General features: G+C 48.1%; 1 protein-coding gene and 1 long non-coding RNA gene across 2 annotated transcripts in view; one reads left to right on the forward strand and one right to left on the reverse strand.

Moving 5' to 3' along the window:
- The window catches only part of MYO1H (myosin IH), a 65,081-nt gene that overhangs the window by 18,783 nt on the left and 20,157 nt on the right, over positions 1-26,141 (reverse strand). The window contains exons 3-15 of the mRNA XM_037156181.2: positions 15,842-16,003; positions 15,041-15,156; positions 13,505-13,703; positions 12,511-12,591; positions 9,487-9,666; positions 7,107-7,205; positions 5,977-6,090; positions 5,601-5,672; positions 4,644-4,763; positions 3,577-3,644; positions 2,685-2,790; positions 2,308-2,388; positions 229-320 (exon numbers count right to left, since the gene is read on the reverse strand). Coding sequence (XP_037012076.2) covers positions 229-320; positions 2,308-2,388; positions 2,685-2,790; positions 3,577-3,644; positions 4,644-4,763; positions 5,601-5,672; positions 5,977-6,090; positions 7,107-7,205; positions 9,487-9,666; positions 12,511-12,591; positions 13,505-13,703; positions 15,041-15,156; positions 15,842-15,967 — 1,454 coding nt within the window. The 5' untranslated portion in view covers positions 15,968-16,003. The remainder of the gene's footprint in view (positions 1-228; positions 321-2,307; positions 2,389-2,684; positions 2,791-3,576; positions 3,645-4,643; positions 4,764-5,600; positions 5,673-5,976; positions 6,091-7,106; positions 7,206-9,486; positions 9,667-12,510; positions 12,592-13,504; positions 13,704-15,040; positions 15,157-15,841; positions 16,004-26,141) is intronic.
- Positions 17,879-20,046, forward strand: LOC119057429 (uncharacterized). The gene is made up of 3 exons (XR_005084082.2): positions 17,879-18,101; positions 18,613-18,752; positions 19,849-20,046. It is a non-coding gene; the product is annotated as an uncharacterized LOC119057429 (long non-coding RNA).

Raw genomic sequence — 26,141 nt, forward strand, 5'->3', positions numbered from 1 at the left:
TTTCACTGCAGGCAAATTGATGTAAACAAGAGTCAAGTTCCTGCGGCATCTCATCAACCTTGTAACACAATCGTATTCAAAGACCTGCTATGCCCAGTATGGTGCATTGTAACGAATTTCCACTATGAAGATGGAGCTGGACTCTTGCGGAGCCCTGCTCACATCCCCAGGAAAATGGGCGTGTACCCATCTTCCTCCACGAGACAGCTCGTCCAATGAGATACGTACGTCTGGAAGTGCGCATGCTTCCCCACTTTCTCTTCCAGCTTCTCCAGGAAACTCAAGTCAGTAGCGGGACCAGGACGAATACATTCCTCATCCTTCAAAAGGAACAGAGAAGCCTCGGTCCACAGCACCACATTCCCCCAAGTCCAAGTTGAACTGCTTTCACCAGCTGTGGCAGGATGCCCTGGACTAGCACACTGTCACCTCACACCGGTTCAGATGAACATTTCAGGGTAGGTTGGCTAACCTATCACAAGTGCTCAGCTTCTCAGATTTGACAGCGACACCACGGAACCAGAGACTAGAAACTCCACGGGGGGAAAAAATCAACTCTGCCGCTCACCTGATGCTTGTTTCCAAAGGCTTCAGAGGAGGCTCCCAGCTTCCAGACGAGGCTGATATAGACACTCAGCCCCATCTCGTCTCAACTGCACACTGCTGGTCAAGAACACGTTCCCTTCTACTCGGAGCAAAGCCTCCACGGAAGCCCACGGTAAACCCCCCAAGCCTAAGCTTCCGCATTTCTCAAGCTACATCTTCCTACTTCCTGTTTCGGGTCTCCAACACGGATGACATTTCATTGACCACCTAAAAAAATTAAGGATGAATCGACCCTGTAGCTTTCATTAAAACGATAAAAACACCACCCAAAGGCTGGTTGAAGTTGGCGAGAGAACGCGTACAAAGCAGCATCTCTATGCTTTCCGATTCCATCTATGCAAAACCAAACGGGAAGAAGTAGTTTTTACTAAAACATCGTAAAAGGCTAGTCTAGCAGTCCGTGTGAGCAGTGAGTGTGCTCGACCAGCGCACGCCCGTCCACGCTTCCTGGAGCCTGCTTCCCGGATGTGCACGTGACAGGTGCCACAGCTCCTTCGCGCCCCGGCTCGCAGGTTACCTCCTTAGTGAGCCCTCCCTCGACCCTCTGATGTAAAATGGAGCCCCCTCCTCAGCGCAGCTGATCTTATCTTTTTTTCACCAGATTCTGCCCGTTCGCCTGTGTGCTGTCGGCCTCTCCACGCCAGCATTTAAAGCCTCCCAAGTGCGGGGAGTTCTGATTGTTCCATGCGCTGCTGTGTCCCAAAGCACAGGGCGTGACCATGGCACAAAGTGAGCATTCGATGGGTGCTTGCTGAGTGGATGCAGTCGGAATGCTCGCCACGGAACAGGCACAGCTCCGAGCCCTGTGCACACAGCATCGTGCTGAACGTGTCCCTACAGCCCCTCTGAGGTAAGCTCTGTACCCATTTCCAGATGACGACACTGGAGCTCAGAGAGGTTAAGACACCTGGCTAAGGTTACACAGGCAGCAAGCAAAAGGGCTGGGATTTGAACCCAGGTGGTGCCCATGCTCCTGGCAACCAGAGTCACCACTCACTGGAGTCCCTGCTGGGCTCTTCCATGCTGGGTCCCTAACAGGGTGGGCAGTGGAGGGTGAGGCCTGGGGGAAGGGAACCAGTTATTACATGAAAAGGGAGGCAAAGAGTGGTGTAGATGATCCCGAATGAACAGCAAGGCAAGGAAGTCGTTTCTTATTGGCCCTTAGAATTTGTTTTAAAATCTGATATTTGGAAATTAGAACCACTGTGGATCTGAGGACACTGACGTTCTCAGACAACCCGAGTCCAAAACGAGGTCACAGGCCCGCCCCGTGGAGCCTCGGCTCAGACTCAATGCGTTTATTTTTTTAAAATAAAGCCTTCCTTCGTGTTTCTCGGCTTCCTGCTCGATGCTAAGCACAAAAGCAGCCGCTCCGCAGCTGCCGCCAGACACCTGCCCACACGGGGTCCCCAGGTTTCTGGCTCACCCTGCCGTGTCTACGGAAGATAGACGCGCATGCTCTCACTGCTGAGGCCTCTCCTCACCACCTCCCCGTGGCCTATCACGCAGGCCTCTGAATGGAAATGAGAGGGGAAAGCATAGCTTAAAGCTCCGAGCAAGAATTCAGTGAAATGGCTCAGTCTGTACACTTCAATCCCAGCGAATTCCACTCAGCCCTTTCTAATCCTGGGAAAAGCTCTGCCGCACGCCCGCCCTGAACACCGTAGGAATAGGCCCGAAGGTCGACACTAACGTCCTCACCAGAATAGAAATGATTCCCTTGTGTCTTTCTTCAACCAAATCCAGGATGGTCTTGTTGTTGAAATACTGAATTGGCTCCCACTAAAATGACAAAGAGGGAAGCATTCTCCAAGAAGGATTTAGATGAACAGAAAACGTATTTCTTTTAAATAGATTTTCCCACGTTTCTTTCCCCCAAAATCTGATTTTCAACTCTAATATTGCAAAAAAATAATACCTTCTGAGTATCAAAATTACTTCACAGGAAATAAGCAGAGAAGGCGTGAAAAACAATTCTTAGTACTAATCAGGGAAAATCACCAATGAAATCATATTTCTCAGGTAAATATTTCACTAGACTAAGAAGTCAAACGAGGAGAAAACATCAAAATGTTTACCTCTATCCCTTCCATTTCATATTCTGCCTGTTCCGCCTTTAGGGTGCTTTCAATTAACAGTTGCTGAAGTTTTTCATTGCAGTAATTTATACAGAACTGTTCAAAACTAGAGATGCAAAAGGTTTAAATAAGTAAAGCTATGCAAGTAGACCAATTTTTTAAAAATGCTATTTACTTTTTTTTAAATGCCCTGGCTGGTGTGACTCCGTGGGGCGAGTGACTCCTTTCCGTCAGTGCCAACGGAAAGGTCTCCAGGTTGATCCTTGGTGCGGACGCAGAGGCCTGGGGTGCGGGCAGGGGGGTCGTGGAAGAGGCCACGGACCGATGTTTCTCTCCCTCTCTTTCTCCCTCCCTTCCCCTCTCTCTAAAATAAATAAAATATCTTAAATTGTATTTATTTATTTTTTTTAATTCAATGTATTGGAGTTAACACTGTTTAATAACTGAAGTTCAAGCGCACAAGTCTATAACACACCCTTTGTGTGTCGCGCTGCACTAGAAGTCTAGTCTCCTCTGCGTCACCATGCGTTTGCCCCCTTGCCCTCCTCATCCTCCCTGACCCCCGACCCCGCTGGTAACCACCACACTGTTGTCTGTGTCAGTAAAGTTTGCCGATTTGTGCGTGTTACTTGTGGCTTCCAGTTCCATTGTATTCACTCATTTTTAAAGGATGATTTTTAACATAAAAAATCAAAACCTTTATTAAGCAAAGAAGTTACTAAACAGATCACAAGAGTCAAGCTCAAAGACGTTTTTATGGTTGCTCGACTTCTAAAACAATCTGTGCCAGCCTGGATACTTTCTAGGAATGGGGACGTCAACTCCAGTACGACCAGAGGGGCATCTGGCAGAGCACCAGACTCGGGTCTCAAGGAGGAACAAAGGGCCTCACCCGTTCTTGTCGAAGACTTCGAACCCGTAGATATCCAGCAACCCAATCACAGTTTTCTTGGTGAACTCCTGGTCAAAACAACACACACTGTTCGTCGTTGGCTCTCTTACTTTGGGACACACAAAACCTGGTGGCCGCCCCCAAGCTGGGCCTTGGCTATAAAGTTCATGCCTTTCTCTAATAAGGGCCCACAGAAAAAAGGTAGGGTGGAAACAATTTCCCCAGCCCACTCCCATCCAGCTTCCATATCCATCACCCGAGCCGAGAGACCTTCCCCTAAGCCTCCCAAGCTCACACGCGATCTGGGAGGGAGGAAGAGAAGTGGGAAAGAAGGCAGGGAGGGACCCTACAGCCAGCCAGCCAGCCAAGGGGCTGTTTATCCAGCAGAGAAGGCAGGTGGTACGGATATCATGTTAAATAAAGGGCCAAGTGCTGTCAGGCAAGGATGGACATTTAAGAGAGCACACGCCTATTTTTGAAAAGGGACACCATTTGACGTTATGTGTGATGGACGGGCACACTTCACGCTGTGTGCTCAGCATGATGACACTTCACAGATGTTGCGTTTCTACAGATCGAAGGCAAGACCCTCCCCCTACAAGAAGATTATGACTTGCTCCGCTTTACTGCCGTGGCCTAGAATCAAACCCGCAGTATTTCCAAGGACGCCTGTGCTGAGTGGGCGTCTCCCAAACCTGCTCTCCAGGAGTTTAACCACACTCACGTCACTTCAGCCCTTGCGCCACTTCTTTAAGGTCTAGGTTTGAATGAATTCCCTTTTTATTTAAATCATTCCACTTCAAAAGGAAATGAGTGTCTGCAGGGTGACGTCAGCGGAGTCCTATTTTGTCTGACCGGGTTAAATATACTACTGTTAATAGTAGGAGTTTCTGTGTGTACTGAAAGCTGGCTGGCATGCTTCGAATGCTTTGGGGCACGCTGGAAGAAGCATTTAGCGGGCATTTTTGTGAGCCTGCCCACCAGGAGCTTATGGTCAATTCTCACCAACTGTTTATAAAGCATTACCATGTCAGGGAGGGCAAGTCATCCAGAGCGTGTGGGCTGACCTTGCTCGCCAAGGAGGAGTTGACTTTGTTGACCAGCCAGGTGAATGTGCGTCCGTACACGGCCTTTGCCATTGCGTCTCTAGCGTAGACAGAGAGCTCCAGCGTCAGTGGACACATAACCTGGAAACAACAATGGGGGCATCATTACAGAGGTTTTTGGTTTTGGGTTTTTTTTTAAGTCCCCTGAGTTTTCTAATTACCCTGCGATGATGACCACCAGGGAAGATGCCACCTCCCCCCTGTCACCTGTGCACGAGTAGCTATGCTTGGGTGCCAGCCACTGTGCTGAGCTAATGAGATACGACCACGACCAAGACAAACAGTTCTGCCCTGGCCGGGTAGCTCAGCTGGTTAGATCACTGTCCCTACAGGCCAAGGTTGTGAGTTTGATCCCCGGTCAGGGCACAAACAAGAAGCAAACAATGAATGCATAAATAAGTGGAACAACACATTGATGTTTCTCTCTCAATCTAAAAAACAAAGAAAGAGACGAACAGTTCCAACCTTTGTGGGCTGGGCCCACCTTTGGGACGGTGGTGAGACATTTAATAAGTCACACAAAGGACTCATGTTGTTCATAAGCTGAGAGTGACAGGTGCTGTAAGAAGATACAGATGAGGCTAAGGGGGAGGTAAACAGCGAAGGCTCCTTCAGGAAATGGCCCTGGGGACTGAGGGACAGGGAGTCGACTAGAGGAGACATAGGGAAGAGTGGTCCAGCAGAGGGGATGGCAGGTGCCGAGACGCTGTGGCGGGAAGGCCTGGCGACTGTGAGGCATGGAGTGCGGGCGGGATGTCGGGGGATGGGGAAGTTCAGGCAGGAGACGCTGGCAGGAGCTGGGCCGTGCGGGACCAGGGGGGCAGTGTTGGGGGGGCTGCCCCCTCCCCCGGGGGCCACCGTCCTTCTGGCAGCAGCGGAGGGGACAACAGGCGCACTCCCACCCAGAGCCACGGTTACCTCCTCAGTTTTGGCCTCGATCTTTCTGTGGGTGAGGGCCTCCAGAAGGGCTGATGGCTGGACCCCCAGGAGCTGCGTGAATGAAAACCAAAATGCTGGTCAGTGCCCTGATTTTCCTCACCGGCTTCTGAAGAGCTCGTGGAGTTTCCAAGGTCAGGGTGGTCTGCCCTGGTGGATAATTGTGCTTTAATACCAAACAGGCCACCGTAGTTCCCTCCACCAACTGGCTCCTCCCCACACTCGGCTACCCCTGCACCCTTTACCTCTCCTAACCGGGAAGACCGTGGTGCCAGCCACGTCCTTTGGGGACGTGAGCGTCCAGCTGTCTGGCTCCCCTCTGTCCCCGACCCCCGCTGCCTCTGAGAGCAAACATCACCTTGGCAATCCACTTGATCTCCTGGACGACGGGAATGGTCGCGCAGCCTCGGTGGTTCTCTCTAAAACAGATGTTGCCCAGGTGTAGGATGCTGGCAATAATTCCAAAGAGATTCTAGGAACGTGGGAAGTGGCGAGGAGGACAGGGAGAGAAGACGACAGCCACCTAATTGACGCATGTCATGGGGGGCGACACCCGAGGGAAAACCGCCCCCCACTTCCGGCCCTGAGCTCACAGACCCAAATTTCTCTCCTTCACTTCAGCTACTGGGGCTAGAGCAGGGGAAAGAGCTCAGTGCGTCAGAATGGGCCGGTGGGGGGGGGGGGGGCAGATGTCTCTTAATCTCCTGCACAGGACACTCTTATTTTTATATCGCCCCCACCCAATGAACCATTTAATGTTCAAACACTATGGTCCCAGCCAAATGTATGTATGTATATATGAATCCTATTGTCTTAGAAAGATCAACCGTTTAATAATAAAAAGGCCAAACGATGTAAAGGCAATGTTTGCACATCCTACAATTTGTTCCACTTTGTTTCAAAATAGCAGAGTAAATTCTGTGAGAATTCATTATCTATGAGATTCTGGGAGACTGGACTTGAGGGGAGGAAGCAACCACCTCTTCCTTTTGCCAACACTGGGAGAATCTGGGCTGCCAAACGCAGAGCACCCAGTTAACATCTGAATTTCAAATGAGCAACGCGGAATGTTTTAGTGGAAATCGGTCCTGTGCCACGTTGGGATACACTGATACTAAAAAAACCAAAAAATCAGTCATTGCTTATTTGAAGTTAAACCATAACTAGGCATCCTGCGTTGTGGTTGGCCGAATCGAGCGGCTCTACCGCCCAATCACCGAGGAACCAGGATTAGCCCAGAACTCGGTTGGGCACTGTCCCGCAAACTGAAAGTCCGCAGGTTCAATTCCTGGTTGGGGCACAGGCCTAGGCTGCAGGTTCGGTCCCTAGTTAGGGCACATATGAAGGGAGACCAACTGATGTTTCTCTCTCCCCTCCTTCCCTTTTTCTCAAATAAATAAATGAATCCCTTGAACACACAGCAAAACCAAACAGGACTCCCCGCTCAACCCCAGACCTCCCCGGCACTTCTGCCCTCTGGGCCTGTACCTCCAGGTCATCTTCAGAGAAATCGATGACGGAAAACGCGTTGGAGACCGTGTGCCAGTCGTTCTTGTCATTAACAGAGGACTCGTTGGCACCATGACCCTGTCGACAAAAACAGGGTTGCTGCTGGCACCGCTGGGAGGACGGTGAGTCGGGAACACATGCCCCTGACCGAGAACGGCTCTCTGCACGAGCACGCAGGAGCCAGTTCTAGACAATGTTCTGAATGGCGAAAAAATATATTTTGCTATGATTATCTGGCATAGGATGATTCGCCAACTGTCGCTTGATTCAGATTTACTTGGACGTTTATTTAAAAAGCCTTGTCCTGGGAAAACTTGCAAAATTACCATTAGTGGTATATCTTGTTGTGTATTTCTAAAAAGAGATCTTCTTGCCATTTTTGCTTTAAAAAAATTAAAGACACGTCTCAGTAAGTATCTGCTGAAACACAGTGGGAAGTGACAGCTTGATTTAAAACAACCTGCACACACTTAGCGACCACCAGCCAAAACTCGATGCAAGGGGACCATCGCTTCAGGAGAGTTTGGCGACTGGAGAGAAACACAGACTGTGGAAAAACGATCACAGCAGAAGTGTGATGAGACCCTGCCCACTAACTCTAGGCTCGGTCTTTTAAATAAGTATCAGATCAACCAATGTCACAATTTAAAGAGAAAACATTCTAGATGAGGGTTTGATTATTTTGGCCTTGGAGAACCGGGTATTCTTCGTTTCCTGGTTATCTGAAGATTCATTTGCTTACACAATTTCCTTGTGGCAAAGGGAACTGGCTAGTGTGAAATCTATAGCCCCCCCAAACATCCCTTCCTACATTCCCAGCAGCCTCTGCTCTATCCCCCACCCCCAAGGCCTGGGCCTGTGGAGTCAGCCCTTCAAGTGCACCTGGAGGTTTGGGAGCAATGGGTACACATGGCAAAGTAAACCCAGAGAGTTTGCCAAAGTTACAGAGATTGTGAAATGAATGAAAATAATGCAAACTCTTGAATCGTCTGAGCCACTGTGGCATGAAGGGCTGGCTGAGCTAACCTGGTCAGGACAAATTTACAAGGATAGAGCGTGATACTACACTCCTGAAGAGAGTACCTGGATTATCGAAGGTTGGGAGAAGCCCTTAGGAAAATGAATGAAACCCTTACATATTTTTGGAAATTGATCTGTGATCACGCTACACAACACTGAATGTGATGTCATCACACAGCTTTGTTGGGAAAATTAGGTCTTCAAAAGGAAAAATAACTGTTTAATTTATTCTTTGAATTAGTGCCGGGCTTGTTAAAAGGATCGTAAGACTCTTTTATCCTCATTATTTATTTTTCCAAATTTTTATCATCCTTTCCTCCATGATTTACCGCTGCTTGTTTTGGAGAAACATCTTATAAGACCATGTTTACTCTTTCAAATGACATCCCTTATGCCTCCTGCCAGTGACCTCCTCCGGTCAAAGCCAGGCCCTCTAAGGAGACAAAGATCCAAAAATCTTGGGGCAAAAAGGCGCTAGTGGCAGCAAGTGCTGACAGGTGCTACGCGTTCTGGGCATTCAGGCATCCTAGTGCTGGCTGGAGTCAGTGCTGGGAAGGTAAAGTCTGAGTCGGGTTCATAGCACCAGATCTCAGGATTGCGGAGAGCAATGGCCTGAGCTGGTTTGAGGGGGCGTGTTCATTCTGCAGCTAACAAGTCTCAGAATGGAAGGCAGGAAGGCGCAAGGAGTCTTCTCTACACTAGATTTAGAAGCGGGCAACTTGGCATCGGTCGTGGACACCGACTGTCAGCGAGTCTCCGCCAGGCCTAGACTAGGAGTTCCCACCTGGCTGGGCCTTAGAGTCATCACAGGGTTCGTCTGATCACATTTATAGCCGCAGGGCAGTGTTTAATACAACCCTGATGTCCAGGTCCCACCCCAGACCAGTTGAACCTGAATCTCTGGTTCGACCCAGGCATTTAAAAAGTTCCTTGGGTTCCCTGGCCAGGTGGCGCCCCTGGCGGGAGCATCATCCCGAGCACCATAAGGTGGTTGGTTTGATCCGGGTTGGGGAGGCAGCTGATCGATGTCTGTCTCTCTCCAAAAATCAATAAATATATCATCCTTGGGTAAGGATTTAAAAAAATTTTGTTTAAGCTCCTTGGACAGTTCTAATCGCAACCGGGGCTGAGAACCACTCGTCCAGATACTGGAGAGTTTGCTGGGACAACACCCGCCAGGTGCAAGAGGAGCAGGTTCTGACAGGCGTTGGGAAACCAGTCGGCAGCACACCTCCCGCACTGGCTGACACAGTCCTTGGCACCTCCCACAGAGGCCCCCGCAAACACCCCTGCCCCACCCCCCATGGGGCCACCCAAGCCAGGGGCTGGTCCTTCCAACCTGTGAGAGGTATCGGTACAGCTGGGGGTCTCGCTCCAATCCCAGGGAAGCGAGGAGCTCCTCTTCGCCACCTTCTAGAAGCTGGTAGAAGATGTGGAAATTCCGCTCCCCCTGGTTCTGGTAGACAACTCGAGACTTTTCTATCAGGTAACTGATGATGTGCCCTCCTACGGGGATGCCCTTCAAAACAGGACAAAACAATGCGGCAGCACAGCAGTGACCAAGCCGCTGTCCTACGGGGGCTGCTTTCCAGGGAACAGAAGTGCTGACGGCAAATGACGTCAGACCTGTCCATCTTCTGGGGACGGTGGTTTCTGGGGTTTTTTTCTGGGCTCTGTTTAAAAAGATTTTTGCCCCCAAGGTCATGAAGATGTTTTCTATGTTTTTGTCTAGGAGCGTGATCGTTTTACCGTTCGTGTCTAGGACTGTAAGTGATTACCGTTGAATTTTTGTATACTGAGTGAGGTAGGGGGTCGAAGGGCTTTTTATCCACATGAGTTTTTAATTGATTGGCACCATTTACCAAAGAGACAATCCTATCCCTGCTGAGCCACTGTGGCGCTTTTGTCATAAGTCGGGTGACCTGTACACGGGGGTCTTTCCGGACTCTGTTCTGGTCCGTCAGCCTGTTTATATACCCTTGTGCCAATACCACACTGTCTTAATTATCATTTTTAATACCACATCCCACGAAGGATTTGTATTCCAGAACATATATAGAACTCTCGCAAATCAATGAGGGAAAAGAAACCCAGCCCAAAATTAATATGGGCAAAAGCCCTGGCTGGTGTAGCTCAGTGGATTGAGCCCAGGCCTGCGAACCAAAGGATTGCGGTTTGATTCCCAGTCAGGGCACGTGCCTGGGTTGCAGGCCAGTTCCCAGTGGGGGACCCACGAGAGGCAACCATACACTGATATTTCTCTCCCTCTCTCCTTCCCTTCCCCTCCAGATAAATAAAATCTTTAAAGAATAAAAAATAAAATAAACATGGGCAAAGGACTCTAACAATGACAAAACTTCATGAATAATCAGGAAGACACAAACTTAAGTCACAGTGAGAAAGCACCATACCCTAAATTGAAAGGACCAACATACCAATTCCCAAAGCTTCATCGATAACCGGGAAGACACAAACTTAAATCACAGTGAGCACCATCCCCCCCCAGGACGGATGCCTGACACACCAGATGGTGGCAAAGGTGTGGAGCGCTGGGCCCGTCATTAATCATCGGAGCATCGCTGGCAGGAACCCAGCAATGCCCCTGCTGGTACACGCCCAACACAAATGCATGCCCGTGTCTACGACAGACGTGTACAAGGGTGTCCAGGACACTGTGTGTCCGAAGGTCCATCAACAGGAGAACAGCTAAATGGTGACCAAGTCGTACAGTCGAAAACGGACTTCCGCCATGTGCGGCAACATGAGTGAACTCAGCAGACAGAATGTACGATCTGATTCCGCTTTTATGAAGCCCAAGAACCAGCAAAAGTGATGTGACTGTAGAAGCCAGAACAGCGAAGCGCCCTCGGGAAGCGGGACATGCACTGTCAGAGAAGTGTCTGGGAGAAACGTATGGGCACGTGACATTTTTGTATCTTGACCTGAGTGGCGGTTACACAGGTAGAGACGTGGGTAAACATTCCCTGAGTTGTAGTCAGGTATCCTTTCCAGGGTGTGTGTTACATTTCAACATCAAGTTTGAAAACACACACAGCGATTAAGTTTTTTCAAAGTCTCAACACCAGCCTCTGGAAAACCCGGAGACGGTCAGTCCCCGTCACCACACTCAGCGCTCAGCGGGGTCCTGTTCTCCAGGATGAGTGTCACGTTGTCACTCGGAATTACACGTCCTCGAGAACCTGGTCTACCCTTCGCACTTGCCTGAGCCCCGTCTAAATCTGGGCAAAACACAGCCACACTCAGCCACGACGATCGTCTCTGGCCACTGTCGTTGCAACGGCAGCAGAGGTGAGTGGGTGCAGCAGACGAGCTGGCCCGCCCAGGTGACGATGTGTGCCCGAACATCCGGCTCCCTGGGGGATGTTTCCCAGCTCCGTAAGAAACGGCCTCACCCTGACACGCGGTCCCGGGACCGGTCCACCTGCGGCTGTCGGTCATTCGCTGTCACTCCCATCCAACCCCTCCTTACAGAAACACCCCCCAATTTAACTAGCCATCCTCCCGTTGGCGGACACTGAGTCCTTGCCGGTGGTGCTGGTTGTTTCCAGCGCTTTTGCCGCAGGAGCAGAGCTGCTGTGGGTGTGCTCGCAGGTCTGCGGGACCAGCTCCAGGGGTGGAGCGTCTCCACCTTAGATTATGTGACTTCGACTTCACACAATGATATGGGGGGGGGGGGGAAGAAGGAGGTCTGCAGCTGTGAATACGCGAAACACAGAGTTTACTCTTGTATTGTTATTTCTTTTTTAAAATAAAGATATAGCACATTTTAAGAGATTTTATTTATTTATCTTCAGAGGGAAAGGGAAAGGGAAGGAGAGAGGGAGAGAAACATCAGTATTTGGTTGCCTTTCCTGGGTCCCCTGCTGGGAACTGGCCTGCAACCCAGGCATGTGCCCTGGCTAGGAATCAAACCGTGATCCTTTGGTGCGCAGGCCCACACTCAATCCACTGAGCTACACCAGTCAGGGCTTGTCATTTCTTAATTACTGTATTGCTATCCATACGCACATCTGCAAACCTCATTATGCCCCACCCTGGATATTGTTTTCCAAATGGGTTGCCCCCATGTACCCCCAACCAGCTACCTGTGAGAGTTCCTAGTGACCCGCACCTTTGCCAACACCTGGTATTCTCAGACTTCCTCACTTCTACCCGTCTAGCAGGTATAAAATGGTATTTCACTGTGGTCTTTATTTGCATTTCCTAAAATGAGGACTGATCCTGGAGTTCTCAGCTACTTGAGCCAATAAATGCCTTTCTTCCCTGAAGGCGACTTGGACTGGGTTTCTGCTGCTGGTAAGTGAAGGGGTGCCCATGAGCCAGTAGTAGGAGCTTCAAGTACCTTAAAGTCAAACTGTATGTCCATGTATTTCCCAAATCGGCTGGAGTTGTCATTCCGGAGCGTTTTGGCATTTCCAAAAGCCTTGGGATACAAAGTGGGGGAGAGGGGAATGGCTGAACCAAACTGTCACCCACTGTCATTTAAACTCACTATAGTCCTGACCCCAAATGACATGCATATTATTTAAAAAAAAAAAACAGCAGGGAGCGGGGAGCCAGGAATGAAAGCTATACTTTATCTTCTAAGAAGAAATCACTGACTACAGAGAATTTGCTGCTAATTTACTAGGGTTGGAACTAAAGAAAAAAAGGGGGAAATATCTTCTCCCTGGAATCCAATCCTGGAAGAGATTAGCGAGGGCCTAAGGAAGGGTATATGGGACCCTCGGCCCTTCCCTGCTGTTCTCGAAGGCAGCGCTGGCGGCCCCCCTCACCAGCCCCCTTCTTACACCACAGAGACAAACCATTCAGCCCAAAGGTCCCCTGGGAAAATTCCTTCCACCTTAAACGTCTTTTATAGAAAGGACGACAAAACCGCAGGGGAAAATAACTTGTTTGAAATTATCCAGCAAGTCGGTGACTTGCAAGAGCAGAAATAACCACCCAAATGATTTTAATTAATAATAAAAACACGAACAAACAATCGAACATTATTTCAGTGCTTCCGAATTTTGTCGTGTGCTTTTAATGCACTCATCCCGTTCGATCCTCAAAGCCCCCTAAGAGGTGGGCACTGTGAGCAGACCCAGTCCACAGAGGGGAAAAACAGGCCCCAGGGTGGGAAACGACTCGCTGAAGCTTGCTGGCACATGGTTGCCTGGGACCATGATCATGTCTGCGGGACTTCAAGGTCATGGCCTTACCCGCAATACTACCCTGGAGACCCCTCTTCTGACCTCCCAGACAGTGAGTGACCGACCTGCTCAAACAGAGGACTCTTCTCACTCAGCGACCTCCCTGCAACTCCCCCGCACGGGCCCTGAAAGGTTGCATACCTCCAGCACTGGATTGGAGAGCAGCAGTCTGTCCCGGGCTATTTCCAGGGAGTCGGTCATTGGACAGGTCATGGCAAAATACTGGAGAATCTTCTTGGAGGCCTCCGTCTTCCCTGCCCCGCTCTCTCCCGAAATGAGGATGAGGTGGTTAGTTAGCTCCGAGCACATCATGCGGTAAGCGTTGTCAGCTATGGCGTAGCTGGAGAGGCGGAACGGAGGCGGTGGGAGTGGGAAGCGGCTGTGACGCTCCTGCCCTCGGCTCAACGCTCACAAGGACAGAAGGACAAGGCACCCTGCCTCCGGGTGCCTTGTATATGCAAGGTACCCTGCAGGGTACCTCCGGGAAGGTACATGCAAGGTACCCTGCATGTACCACATGCAGACCGTGGTACAAGGACAGTGAGTTCAGACGGAGGTCAGACCCCACCATGACCTGGCCATGGATCACACTTAACGTGTACAAGACAGCAAAGCTCAAATAGTATATGAGATCAAGTGAAGAACTGGAACAGCCATAGAATTTCTTAATTTTACAAACTTATTTTTTATAATCTATCAACATTTTTTCTAAATTAAGCCAGATACCAAATTACATCCCCAAGAGATGTTCTACTAGTTGCAGATGGAAATAACATCTTGTCTAAATATTAAATAATTCAACAGATATAATAAGATCAATCTCACGGTTTCTCTCAAAACCTAGGGAATTAGAAGTATACAGAAAGGAAATCAAAAAAGATTTTAAAACCTCTGTGATATCTTTAGGACAACAGCTAAAACTCCTAAGTGATTTATCTCCAAGATCAGAAACCAAAGCATGAAGGCCTCCCAAGTTTATGACCTTCGCACGTGGCTGACTTTGCAAGCGATTTCAGAAATCTTTGGTGCCAGTGATGCAGAAAGGTTTCTAAATGCCTTGGGAGGTGAAGAGGTGAGTCACCCAGAAAAATAGAGGGAGAACATAAATATTAGCCCAGAAATCAACCAGGAAGGAGAATGGGAAGTTTAGCAAAGCCCAAATCATACAGGAAATTGCTTGTCTTAATGGGTCTGCAGCCCTGGTAAGTTCCTACCAACGGGGCTTCTCTTAGCTGTGATACCAGGCATGGGGGGGGGGGAATGCAGCTGCGGCAGCCCACTCTGCAGAGAAGATGCCTGTCTGGCCTCTTGTAGATTTCTCGGCTGTTTCAACAGATTCCACCTCTCATTGTATCTAAGCTGAGATTTGACAATGATTTGCTAGTGTTTTCCACTGCATTCAAAGACTTATTTTGCAAGGCAGCAGCAGTTCAAGTTAGGGAACCTAATGAGTATGCATCAAGGATCTGGTTGAATGGATGGATGGATGGATGGATGGATGGGTGGGTGGGTGGGTGGATGGGTGGATGGGTGCATGGATGAGGGGTGAATGGATAGAAGGACAGACAGATGCATGAATGCACGGGTGGGTGGGTAGGTGTAAATAAAGGAGGGGGAAGAGACAAAGGAAAGAAACAGGGAAGTACCCCTGCTGATGACCCGATGGGTGCTACTTACACATGTGGTGGCAGTTCAAAGAAATTGACCCCTTGATAAAGTTCCATCTGGCTCAGGGTGTAGATGCCGAGCTCCTGGTACGGATTCACAGACACGAGCAGGGTGCCGATGTAAGTCTAGGGCAATGGGCCAAAGCACTAGTGAGGGTCCCCGCAGTGCGAATGGCCACAGAAAGAGACCGTCACGTGCTAGGAGCCCCACGTGTTCATTTGGTGCGGGTGACATAACATGATGAACAAGACAGGCAGGGAGGGGTACGTAAGCCACCAAGGGATCCAGACTGTTTCAATTAGGAATAAATAAGAAAGATGTAAGCAGGGTAATTAGACAGAATGACTAAGGAAGGCCACCCCAGCCAGTGGGCTAAGGGAAGCCTTCTTTAAGGAGCTGACCTTTGAGCTAAGACCTGAAGGATGAGGAACAAAGTTGAAAAAGTCAGCAAGGAGGGCGTGGCAGGCTGGCTGCCATGGAGACTGGTGATGGAGGGGAGAATGGCAATCGGTAAGAGGTAATGGGGCCAAGACATGGCCTGAGACCCTAGATCTAGCCGTAGACCTTAAAGTTACATAGGTTGATAGACACCCTTTTGGTGCTGAGACCGGTTTCATTTGGGTTTCTGTCACTGGCCGCCACGAAGGGCTCAGCCCAAATGGGTCAGAGCGCAGCAGGCGGGGGGGCCCTGGACACCTCCTTTCACTGGCTGACCTGACGGAGTGAGCGATGCTCTTCACAGACGCGAAGCTGCGAAGGCAGGGAGGGAACCACCCCTGGAGGAGAACACCGAGAAATGGGTTACGTTACATAGATGAGGTTCTCGCTGAAACGCTTGCGAAGATTGTCCAGAAAAGCAGATTCGCTGGTGTACGCGTCCAACAGCACGAAATCCTGCACCCCGACCCTGTCCCGGGCGGTCAGCGCGCCTTCCATGTGCAGACGGATGTGCCTCCTCCGCACTTCTTCTCTCTGCAGGAAACAGAACGGGCCTCAGCAGCTCATTCATTCTGATTTGCACATCTAATGTGGAAATAGCAAGATGCTAAGCCCTGGGGCTGGTAGAGAGCCAAGATGGCGTTATGCTATCCTCATTAAGAGCTTGCTGGAGGGCGGAGGATCTCTGGGGGTTACTGGGACCAGAGCTGGTCTGTGGTCACCATGCAGAACAACTCTCCCGGGCACAGACGAGCAAAGTGGGGCAGGTCACTGCTGGGCAGGAGACCTGGCGCTGCACCATTTGAGCTGGGAAGACCCTGGGAAACAGATGTCCAGGACTCGGGCCACTTGAGGCTGGAGCTTGTGCAGACAGAGTGGGGTCACAGCCATAGCAAGAGGTCTGGTGTGTGTGATGTCTACTTTGGGAGGACCGCGGCGAGGTAGTCAGCAATGTCTGGTCATGGCTATGAGGTCTCCAAGGGACACTGTGCTCTGGGCCCACAGTCAGTGCCTGTGCCCCCACCCACCCACCACTGTGCAGCTGAAAAGCAAGGAAAAGCAAAACATTAGCACAGGGAGCCAAGAGGAGAAACCTCCTGCTACTGCCACGGCCCTCCAGCGCCCTCTACTGACACTTCTCACATCAAGGAGAAATGCTTGGGTGGGGCTTCATGATCGCAGAGTAAGGGCGGATTTGGGTTTGAAAGAGGACAAATGAACAGTTGGCACACACAGCTATGTGAAGGTTCTAGAATAGCTGAAACAACCTTGAAAAGGAAAAACAAAGTTAGGGGACTCCCACTCCTTCACTTCAGGTAACCAAGAGTGTGTGTCAATTGATTTTTGACAACTAACCACTGTCAACACAATTCAGTGCAGAAAAGAAAAACCTTTCCAACCAATAGGGCGAGAACAAGTACATACCCATAAGAAAAAAAAAACCGCATTTCAACCCCCACTTTGCACTATACACATAATATATATGAGATATATAACATATTACATATAGTAGTTATATAACGTAATTTTATATTATATTATGTACAGTTAATATAGTAACTTGAGAGGGATCTCAGACCTGAATGCAAATGCAAAATCCATATAAAGCTATTAGGAGAAAACAGGGCAAAATGTCTTTGCACCCAGAGGAAGGCAAAGTTTTCTTAGAACGCAGGGAAAAAAAAACTTAGAAATTAGATTTCACCAAATATATAACTTCTCATCAAAAGACACTGCTTAAAAAAAAAACAGGCCAACTCCAGGGCTGGCATGAAATATTCACAAAATACACACCTGCAAAGGATCTGGGTCCAGAATGAAAGGCACCTTCAGCTCAATAATAAGTCAAAATCAATTTTAAAAATCGGGCAAAAAACCTGAATAGTTCACAAAGGAAGACAGACACATGGTCAAGAAGCACATAGAAAAGTGCTCAATGTCATAAGTCATCAGGAAAATGTGAATTAAAGCCACAGCGAGATGCCGCCAGAACAGTTTCAATGCAACAGACTGGCAGCATTGAATAAACAGCAACGAGGATGCGGGCAGATGAAACTCTTGTGCTGCTGCAGGAGCGCAGAGCGACGGAACCACTTTGGAAGAGAGTCTGGCAGTTTCTAATGAAGTTAACCGTGCCTCTCCCCTTTGATCCAGCAACTCCATTCCTAGGTGTTTACATAAGACAAGTGTGAACATGTGCCCACAAAGAGAGGCTTGACCATAAAGGTTCACACCCACTTTATTTGGAGCGGCCCCAAACTGGAAACAGTCCAGCTTTCCATCCGCTGGAGAATGGATGTGGGCCATCGACACAATGGAACGGGCGCAGCGATAAAAAGAAAGGACTGGAAGGCACCGTGACACGGATGACTCTCACGGACATTATGCCGAGTGAAAGGACTCAGACACAAAAGACCGCATGCCGTACGATTCCGTTTATATAAACCCTGGGACAAGCAAAACTAATCTACGGTGAAAATCAGAACAGTCGTCGCCCGGCTACAGGGGATTGTCTGGCAGAGGACATTTTTTGGAGCAACGGAAATGGTCGCTAACTCGATGGGGCTGTGAGTTGCACGGGTGTATCTATTTGTCGAGATGCACGTTATGATGCTGTGCATTTTTGAGATAGGTAAACTTTGTTTTAAAAAGGAGCCTAAAAATAATCAGCTGGGGAGGGTGTGGCGAGTGGGTGGAGGTATTAAGGGAAACAGAATGGTGGGTTGACTGTTGAAGCAGGGTATGGTAGGGATGTATTATACTATTCAGTCTACTTTGTATATAATTGAAATTTCCCACGGTAACTGTTTTTACAAAACAGAGTGGCCACCAGGTGTCTCTCTACACTAGCCGAAGTGAACTAGAACAATCTAAGGTAGAAAACGATGCATTTAGATCAACGTTTCAGTGATTCCAAAAGCCTCATTGTAAAGTTTTGTTTCGTTCTGTTTGGTTTTTATAAGAGAGGCAGAAGGGCACAGTGATTGCACACAAGGACTTTGGCGCACAAGCTCGTGCAGGTTCAATTCTCACTTCTGCCTGTCTCTTCCTGGCGGTGCAACCTTGGCAAAGTCTCTCCATCTGTCCACGTCCTGGCTCTGTTCCTTGTTTGTAAAATGGAAACTATTGCACCCACTTCCCAGGGTTGTTGGTCTGAACAGAACCACGGAAAGCACTCGGAACAGTGCCAGACACAACGTCGGTGGTGCAAGCAATTGCTTCTGGCTTCCTATTAATAATACGATGATCAGAAACAAGACTATAATACGGCAAAAATCTATCGGTGAGTAGTCAGCAAGACTCCACTGGTGACAAGCTGGAGTCTGGAATGGTATCTAGACCTTCACCCGTAACGTTGGCTGCCTGTGGGTGGAGGGTGTAGGTAGGGAGAGACGAACCTCGCTTCTCTCTCCCCTGTGCTGGGGACGGCAGGGTGATGTGCTCCCGAGAGTGAGCGCCCTGCTGCAGCCTTATGCGACCTGCAGCCCAAAGTGAGCTGACAAAACCCCCTACATTAAGGAATGCAACAATGAAATCCTATGAGAAACTTCAATATAGAAAGTTAAGGAAAGCAGAGCCTTCCTGATTAAAGGGAAGGTGAAAATCTCACCAGGCTGCCCGTGGACACACGGATGAGTCTGGGGAACCCCTTGGTTACAGACAGTTTGCAAAACCACCGAGCGATCCCTGACTCAAGTTTCCCAAACTTCACGATTTGAGTATTTCCTCCACACTTAGAATCAGACCTGTGCGACCACCAGGACCATTATTTACGCCATGTATTTCTTCAAGTAGCATTTGCCCCATGACTATATCTAGTGAAATATTTTTTATGAAAAATGTTCACACGTGAAAGCATTAAGAGCATAAGAAACCAAATGCACTCGTTACTCGGCTTCAAAAGCATCAAGCTGTGGTGTCCCTTGTTCAGGTTTGCTCCCTTCCTCCCCACACTTCAAGGTCAGTCACCAACATCCTATCACTTTTTAAGAGTTCAGCAGGTATCTCTGAAGGACAAGAACCCTTTTTCAAACATACATACACAACCCCCTTGTCATACATAGGGAACTTCATGATGTTATGATACCAAATCAAATTTTCTCTAATGACAATACTTTTTATACTCACTTTAATCACATCGGGACCCAAAAAAGGAGGCCTAGACATTGCATTTAGCTGATGTCTCTCTCGAGTGTCTTTTGTTCTCTAGGTTGGTTCACTCTCCTTTCCTTTTCCTTTGGAAGTTATTTGGTGAAGAAATTGAACAATCGGTCCTACAGAGTTTCCCACATTCTAGATTCTGACTGCATTCTTATGGGGTCATTTAATGTGTTCTTTTTTCCTCCTGGATTTCCTGGACACTGGTCAACGCATGTGAGTGGTGGCTGCTGCGTTGGACGGCAAAGCAACACTTGCCTGAGCTCGGAAGGTCGTCCTGGAGGGCTAGCCTGCCAGCTGGATTCAGCTGTGAATGGCTTAAACCCTTTGAAATTTCAGATTCTCTTTACAGCCCAGGCTATGGTCGATTTGTGTTTGAGGCAAAATGTAAATAAACCCTGAGACTGTGGAGTGCTAGATTTTTACTTGTATTAGTCAATTGTGTTGTCTAAATTTTCTACGTCCTACCAATTTTTTGTTTTTGCTGTTGCTGCCTGTCAGTTTCTGAGAGAGGCTAGTTTAAGATCTTCCGCTATGAAACTGTAATAAAATAATTACAGCACCATAGGTATGTACAGTAGAGCTCTTTGCAACTCTAAAAAGGAATGAGGAAATGTTGCTATACATGACTCTGAAGTCACGTCCAGGATGGATTTCCCAGTAAAAAGACAAGGTGGAAAATTGTATGTACAGGGTGCAAATGTTTGCCTAAAAAGGAAGGAAACACATCTCTATGTATATATGCTTATATTTAAGAAACAATTTTAGCACTTTAGACATTTTTAAATGGCTATTTACAGAAGGAAGAAGGGAGTAGGGCAGAAAGGACAGAAATAAAGCTAATAGTTCTTCGAAGATGTCCTCTTTTGTTCTTTAAAACCATTAAATATTTTACATGATTATAAAATAAAATTTAATCCCTGAAAATAAGGAGTAAAATGAAAGAAATGAACCCAAGTGTGTATCAAGTTGCTGGTACAGTTACATACAGATCAACTATTTCACGAGAGCTCAGAAACACCATAATGTGCCTATGCTGCCCAAGTGACGTACACTCTGAAGACAAATAATTCAAAACTTTCAAGCTGTGCTCAATAATCATGTTGGCAATAGGACTGGTATTGCTATTTAGAGACTACCGTGTGGAATTAAGCCAATGAAAAACTGACTGGGTTATTGAACTGGAGTTTTTGGATAGGAGAAAAAGGAAGAGGTAAGAAAAATAAGATTAAGTATAAACCCTTTAGTTATATATTTGAATTGATGGGTCAGAATAAACTCATGGTATAGTTTATTTAAAGGCGACCTTCCTGATTCCTTTACAATCAAGAACAAGGCAAGTGTGCCCGCTCTCCCCACTCCTGTTCTACATCATAGTGAACGTTCTAGCCAGAACGATAAGGCAATGAAAAGGAAGAGAAGGCATCGGAGGTGGAAAGGAAGATGTAAGACCAGGTCCTATTTGCAGCTGATATGATGTTACGTAGAGAAAAATCTTAGACTCCCCCCAGAACTGTTAGATCTAATCAACACAATAAAAAAGTTGCAAAATACAAAGTTAGCATACGAAAGTTAGCGACATTTCTATGCATTAACAGCAAATTATCTGGGGAAAGAATAAAGAAAATGATTCCATAAAACACACTTTTGTGAGCTCTCAACCAAAAGGCTTAGAAACCGTGACCAGCCCGGTAGTAATGAGCGCCCCCTAGTGCCACACTGTGGTATCTACCACCTTCCCACTGAAAGTAATCAGGGCTCATTGGGCAGATTCAAGGTCAAGGCTGAGAATGTATAGGGTAAGCCCCAGACAGCTTGGTACCCTGATCAGGAAGGAAGCTACCAAAGACTATTAAGGCCATGTGAAGAGGACTCAAGAACCCCACTTAATAGGGTCCCACTGGCCAAAAATGGGACAGTTTGAGTATCAATAAGGATAATAACTACCACGGAATAAAGCACATCAAATATACTTAAATCTATGAGCTCATTATGAAATTAAAAACTCGTCACCTTCAGAGGATACTATGTTAGCAACTCTGGTAAATTAAGCACATATCCTGCCTTTCCTTTCCAAACTCTATCTCAGGGCAACCAAAGTGTTAAGGAAAGTTTCTTTTAATAGAAAGGTCCCAGCTAATGTGTGAAGAAAGAATGATAGAAATGGAATATTATCATTTTTGGAAACTCCTAAGAAAATGTGTGTAAGAACACTGACATTTTGAAAAGACGGCCAGCCCTCTCCTGCTAGAAGTACAAGGTCTGTCCCAAAGGTATCCAGCCATGTAATGTGAAAAATAGAGATATTTATTGAAGGAGATATAAGAAACATTGTACATGGGATAGTGACGCCTCAGTCCCCTTCAAAGTAGGCACCTTTGGACCTCACACAGTTCTCCCAATCACCATCAGCTGCCCCATCATATTTTCCTGAATCTCATCGACGGTCTGAAATCTCTTCCCTTTCAAAGGTGATTTTAATTTTGGGAAAAGCCAGAAAGTGCAGGGCACCAAATCTGGGCCATAATGGGGCTGAATCATCTGGGTGATTTGATGTTTCATAAAAAAACTCTGCAAGAGACATGCGTGAGCAGGCATGTTGCTGGGATGAAGCTGCCAATCACCAGTTGCCCATGGCTGCGACCTTCTGAATCAGCTGAATAGTTTCCTCAGAGTATTGTTCAGTCTTAATGAAAATTTTTCACAGAACTGTTGCTCTACTGGCTCAGTCATTTTGAATGTGACGGCCACACAGTACACATGCTCATTCAACAGTGTCTACCGCCCCCACTGACTAGTACGGCAAAGTCATCATTGTTCACGCATGTTCATTGCAGTCCACTCTCCTTGGCTGCCGGGTTACATTGATCTCATGCAAACTGTTCTTACTATATTAACAATGGTTGGACTTATTCCGGACAGACATCATAAACTACACTGTCTGTGAAGGTTGTTTTTTTTCACCCAAACAAGTCAATCCCGCATCTGATCAAACCTCTGTTAAAGAAAACTGTGAGGAAATCTGTGTGTTACGAGAAATGAAACAAGAAATGCAGTCCTGCTTGGGTGGCTCTCTTGGTTGGAGCATCATCCTGTACACCAAAAGGTTGTGGGTTCAATCCCCGGTCAGGGCACATACCCAGGTAGCAGGTTTGACCCACCCCAGAGGGAAGACAGCTGATCAGTGTTTCTCTCTCACATCGATGTTTCTCTGTCTCTCCCCGCTCCCTCCCTTCTCCCCTCCTTCGCTAAAATCAATAAACATATCCTTAGGTGAGGATCAAAAAAATAAAGTGGTGATCTTCATTTGTTTCCCCTCTAACACAGAATCCTGCAGCTGTCTCACGCCTAAAGCTTTAAAACCAGCAGGGATTTCAGGCCAACTCTGGTGAGCAGGACCTACTCTGTCCGTGTCTCTAACTCACAGAGGAGAAACGCTTATCTGTTTTTTTTTTTTTCTTAATGCAATACTTCAATATGATTATCCCCATGGGAAAAAAAAAGCAAGACTGTGGACATTTTTGGTGACAGTTCACACATCTTCCATGAGGACCATCTTCCAGGGAAGACACTTTCTCCCCTCTAACCCATGAAGGAAAGACAAGTGAAAATTCGAACCTACGCCTTTCAGGAAATTTTAGCCTGAGAGCATCAGTGAATCACAGCCATTCTCGTGTCTGGGTCCCTGACATTATTAGTGAGGTTAGTGAGGGAGACAGACAGAAAGACGGAGAGACCTCTGTGGCAGTGACTATCTACCTGGCAGCGAAACAGCCTTGAACTCTGAAGCTGACACCTCCACACGGATTCAAGAGGCACAGAAACCCCCGTTTGTTTCGTCGTAAACTGACGGGAGCCGGCACACAAACCCAAGGGTCTCGGTCCTTAGCGAGACACTGAGTAGCCTCTCAAATCCCAGCGGTGTTCCCGGTAACACTCCCTGGCACACAGCAAGGTGACATTAGAAATTCTCTGCACTCTCACATTAATACACACACATATCCAGACCCCCCCCCCAAAAAAAAGATGAAGTTCAGCCAAGAGAAAGCGCGGACCATCCGTTCCTGGGACCCCTTGATCACTTCTAGGAAAACAGGCTCCGGGAGTGCGGTACAGGCTGACCCTCCAGACGCTGGGACAGCGCAGAGGTTGGCAGGAGCCGCTTCACTTTCCCAAATCAAAAGGGGGCAAAGTGAGTGAGAAAATCTCCGGAGCCCAAAGACTCCTTTAAACCCCGCAACTTGAAATACTGCATGTGTCTCATGGCTGCCATCTTGAAAAACATTAGTTTGCCAAAGGCGGCCTTTGAGCCCTGCTGGGGAGGCGAGAGCTGCCGACGGCCCATTGAAACGGGGCGGCACAAAGGCCTCTGGGCCACAATCACCGTGCTTGTGAAGGACAACATTTTTGTGCCCAAAATAAAACACTTTAATGCGGTACAATCCATTACACATATAGTCCTCCATTTCCTTTCAGTAATTATTCATTAGAAAACATTTAACGTCACTGCGGATTTCACACTGGGCAGTCTGGACACAAAGAACAAGAGATGGCCCATTTATAAGGGGCCGGGGCCCTCTTTTCTAATCTGAGAAACTCCGCGGAGGTGGGGCCCGCAGCACACAACAGGCCGGCTAAATTGTGCGGTTAACGGTCAAAGCCCCCCTGCCTACTTTGACACTCATTTAAAGATGACGGGGAACAAAAGAGATTTGTTCTGTGCGAGCCTTTCTTGTTACGCGGTCTCCCTCGGCTCCGCACATGAAACCGCCAGCGGATTTTATCCCACCTGCCACCTCCCTCCCGCCCTCGCCGGCTCTCTCCGCTGCTGCTCGGCTTGTTCCCACTTTAACACAAAGAGACAGGTAAAGAATATCGTGAAAAGCGGCCCATTCAGCATGTCAGCTTTCATAACACAATTGCCTGTCAGGTTCCCTGCGAGCCAGGAGGAATCTCAGACGTCTGGGTTCAGGCCAGGAATCCGGCCCGCAGTTCGGTTAGTCCTCGGGGCGGCTCCCCAGCCACCCCCCACCCTCCTGGAGCAGAAGGCCACCTCTCGGCACAGACACCGAAAGCCGTCCTGAATAGCAACGGTTTGAAACTGTGCTCCACGCCGACACCAGTGGGCTCCACGCACATTCCTTTACTGCCCACGAGCTCAAACTGAGCTTCAAACTCAGACCCAAAGACCTGGAAGCCTATTAGCAGGAAAGATCAGGAAATAGCTCCTGTTAGAGCCATTTCTGAAGACGTTCTCTACAGGGTAAAATACAGCAGTTTACCACCAGAGGTTCCTTCCTTCAAGTGCTGAGGGGGACTGATGTTCGTGAAAGCCTGGCCGGAGTCAGTTATTAACGGACATGAGTCATCCTGCTGAAGTACGTTCAGACGTCAACACTGCTGGTGTGGTTTCCAGTCGGCACCCTGTGTAACGCAGAGTGTACACACCACCTAGATGCTTCCAGAACACCCTGGCTGAAGAGCAAACCAGTGATCACAAATAGGCACTGGCTCGCACAGATTCTCAAGAAGGGTCCCCTAGGCCACCATGCTGTGACTACTGTGATGAACACCGTGGTGTGTCGCGGTGCCCGGGGCAGAAGGTGTGGGGAGAGAACAGTGGGTCCTCGGGCAGAAAACACAGTTCACAGTGAAGCCACGGGTAGCAGCTCAGACGGTGGTCAATGAGGTTCTAAAACCAAAACAGGTTTTTTTTTAAAAATCCTCACCCATGAGTATTTTAGAGTGAGGGGAAAGGAGGGAGAAAAAAACACTGATGTGAGAGTCAGACACAGGCCAGAGCTGAAGCCACAACCCAGGAATGTGCCCTGACTGGGAATCGAACCCACCACCTTTCAGTTTGTGGAATGATGCCCAACCAACTGAGCCACACTGGCCAGGGCTACACGCAGAACAGTTTTGCTGTTCTATGTCCCAGAACAGCAAGCGATAGCCCTGCCTGTTTTGGCTACAAGGAAAAAAAATATATTAATGTAGGATATGAATGCATGATATTATGTTATTACAATTCTATATTATAATGTCATATTAATTTTATTTTGTGACATGAGAAAATAATGTGATATTCAAATTTGTGTCCATAAATACTTATCGGCCCCCAGCCACGCCTGTCATTTATGTGTGTCTGTCACTGCTCTCCCACTGCAGCAGGGATGGGTAGTCGCAACAGAGGCCTCATGGCCAACAAAACCTAAAAGACTCACTACCTGGACCCCTACAGAAAAGGTGTGCTGACCCCACGAGACCTCCTGTTTAGCACCTACTTCTCTTTTCCGAAGGGCCCAGACTCCTGGTCAATGTTATTTAAAACCCACCTGCACCCAAGAGACACACAATGGAATTTCAAATATAACCTTTTCCAAGGAAATCCCGAATGGTGTGTGGTGCACCCCTTGACTTTGAAGCCAGGATACTTCTCCATTAAGATCGACTTCATTCCCAGCATCCTTAAGTGCTGACAAATATGGTCACTCAGAACTCGTGTGGGAACGTT

Source organism: Artibeus jamaicensis, unplaced genomic scaffold (genome assembly GCF_021234435.1).
Source record: "Artibeus jamaicensis isolate MK-2021 breed Jamaican fruit bat unplaced genomic scaffold, CSHL_Jam_final contig_525, whole genome shotgun sequence".
Classification (NCBI taxonomy): Eukaryota; Metazoa; Chordata; class Mammalia; order Chiroptera; family Phyllostomidae; genus Artibeus; species Artibeus jamaicensis.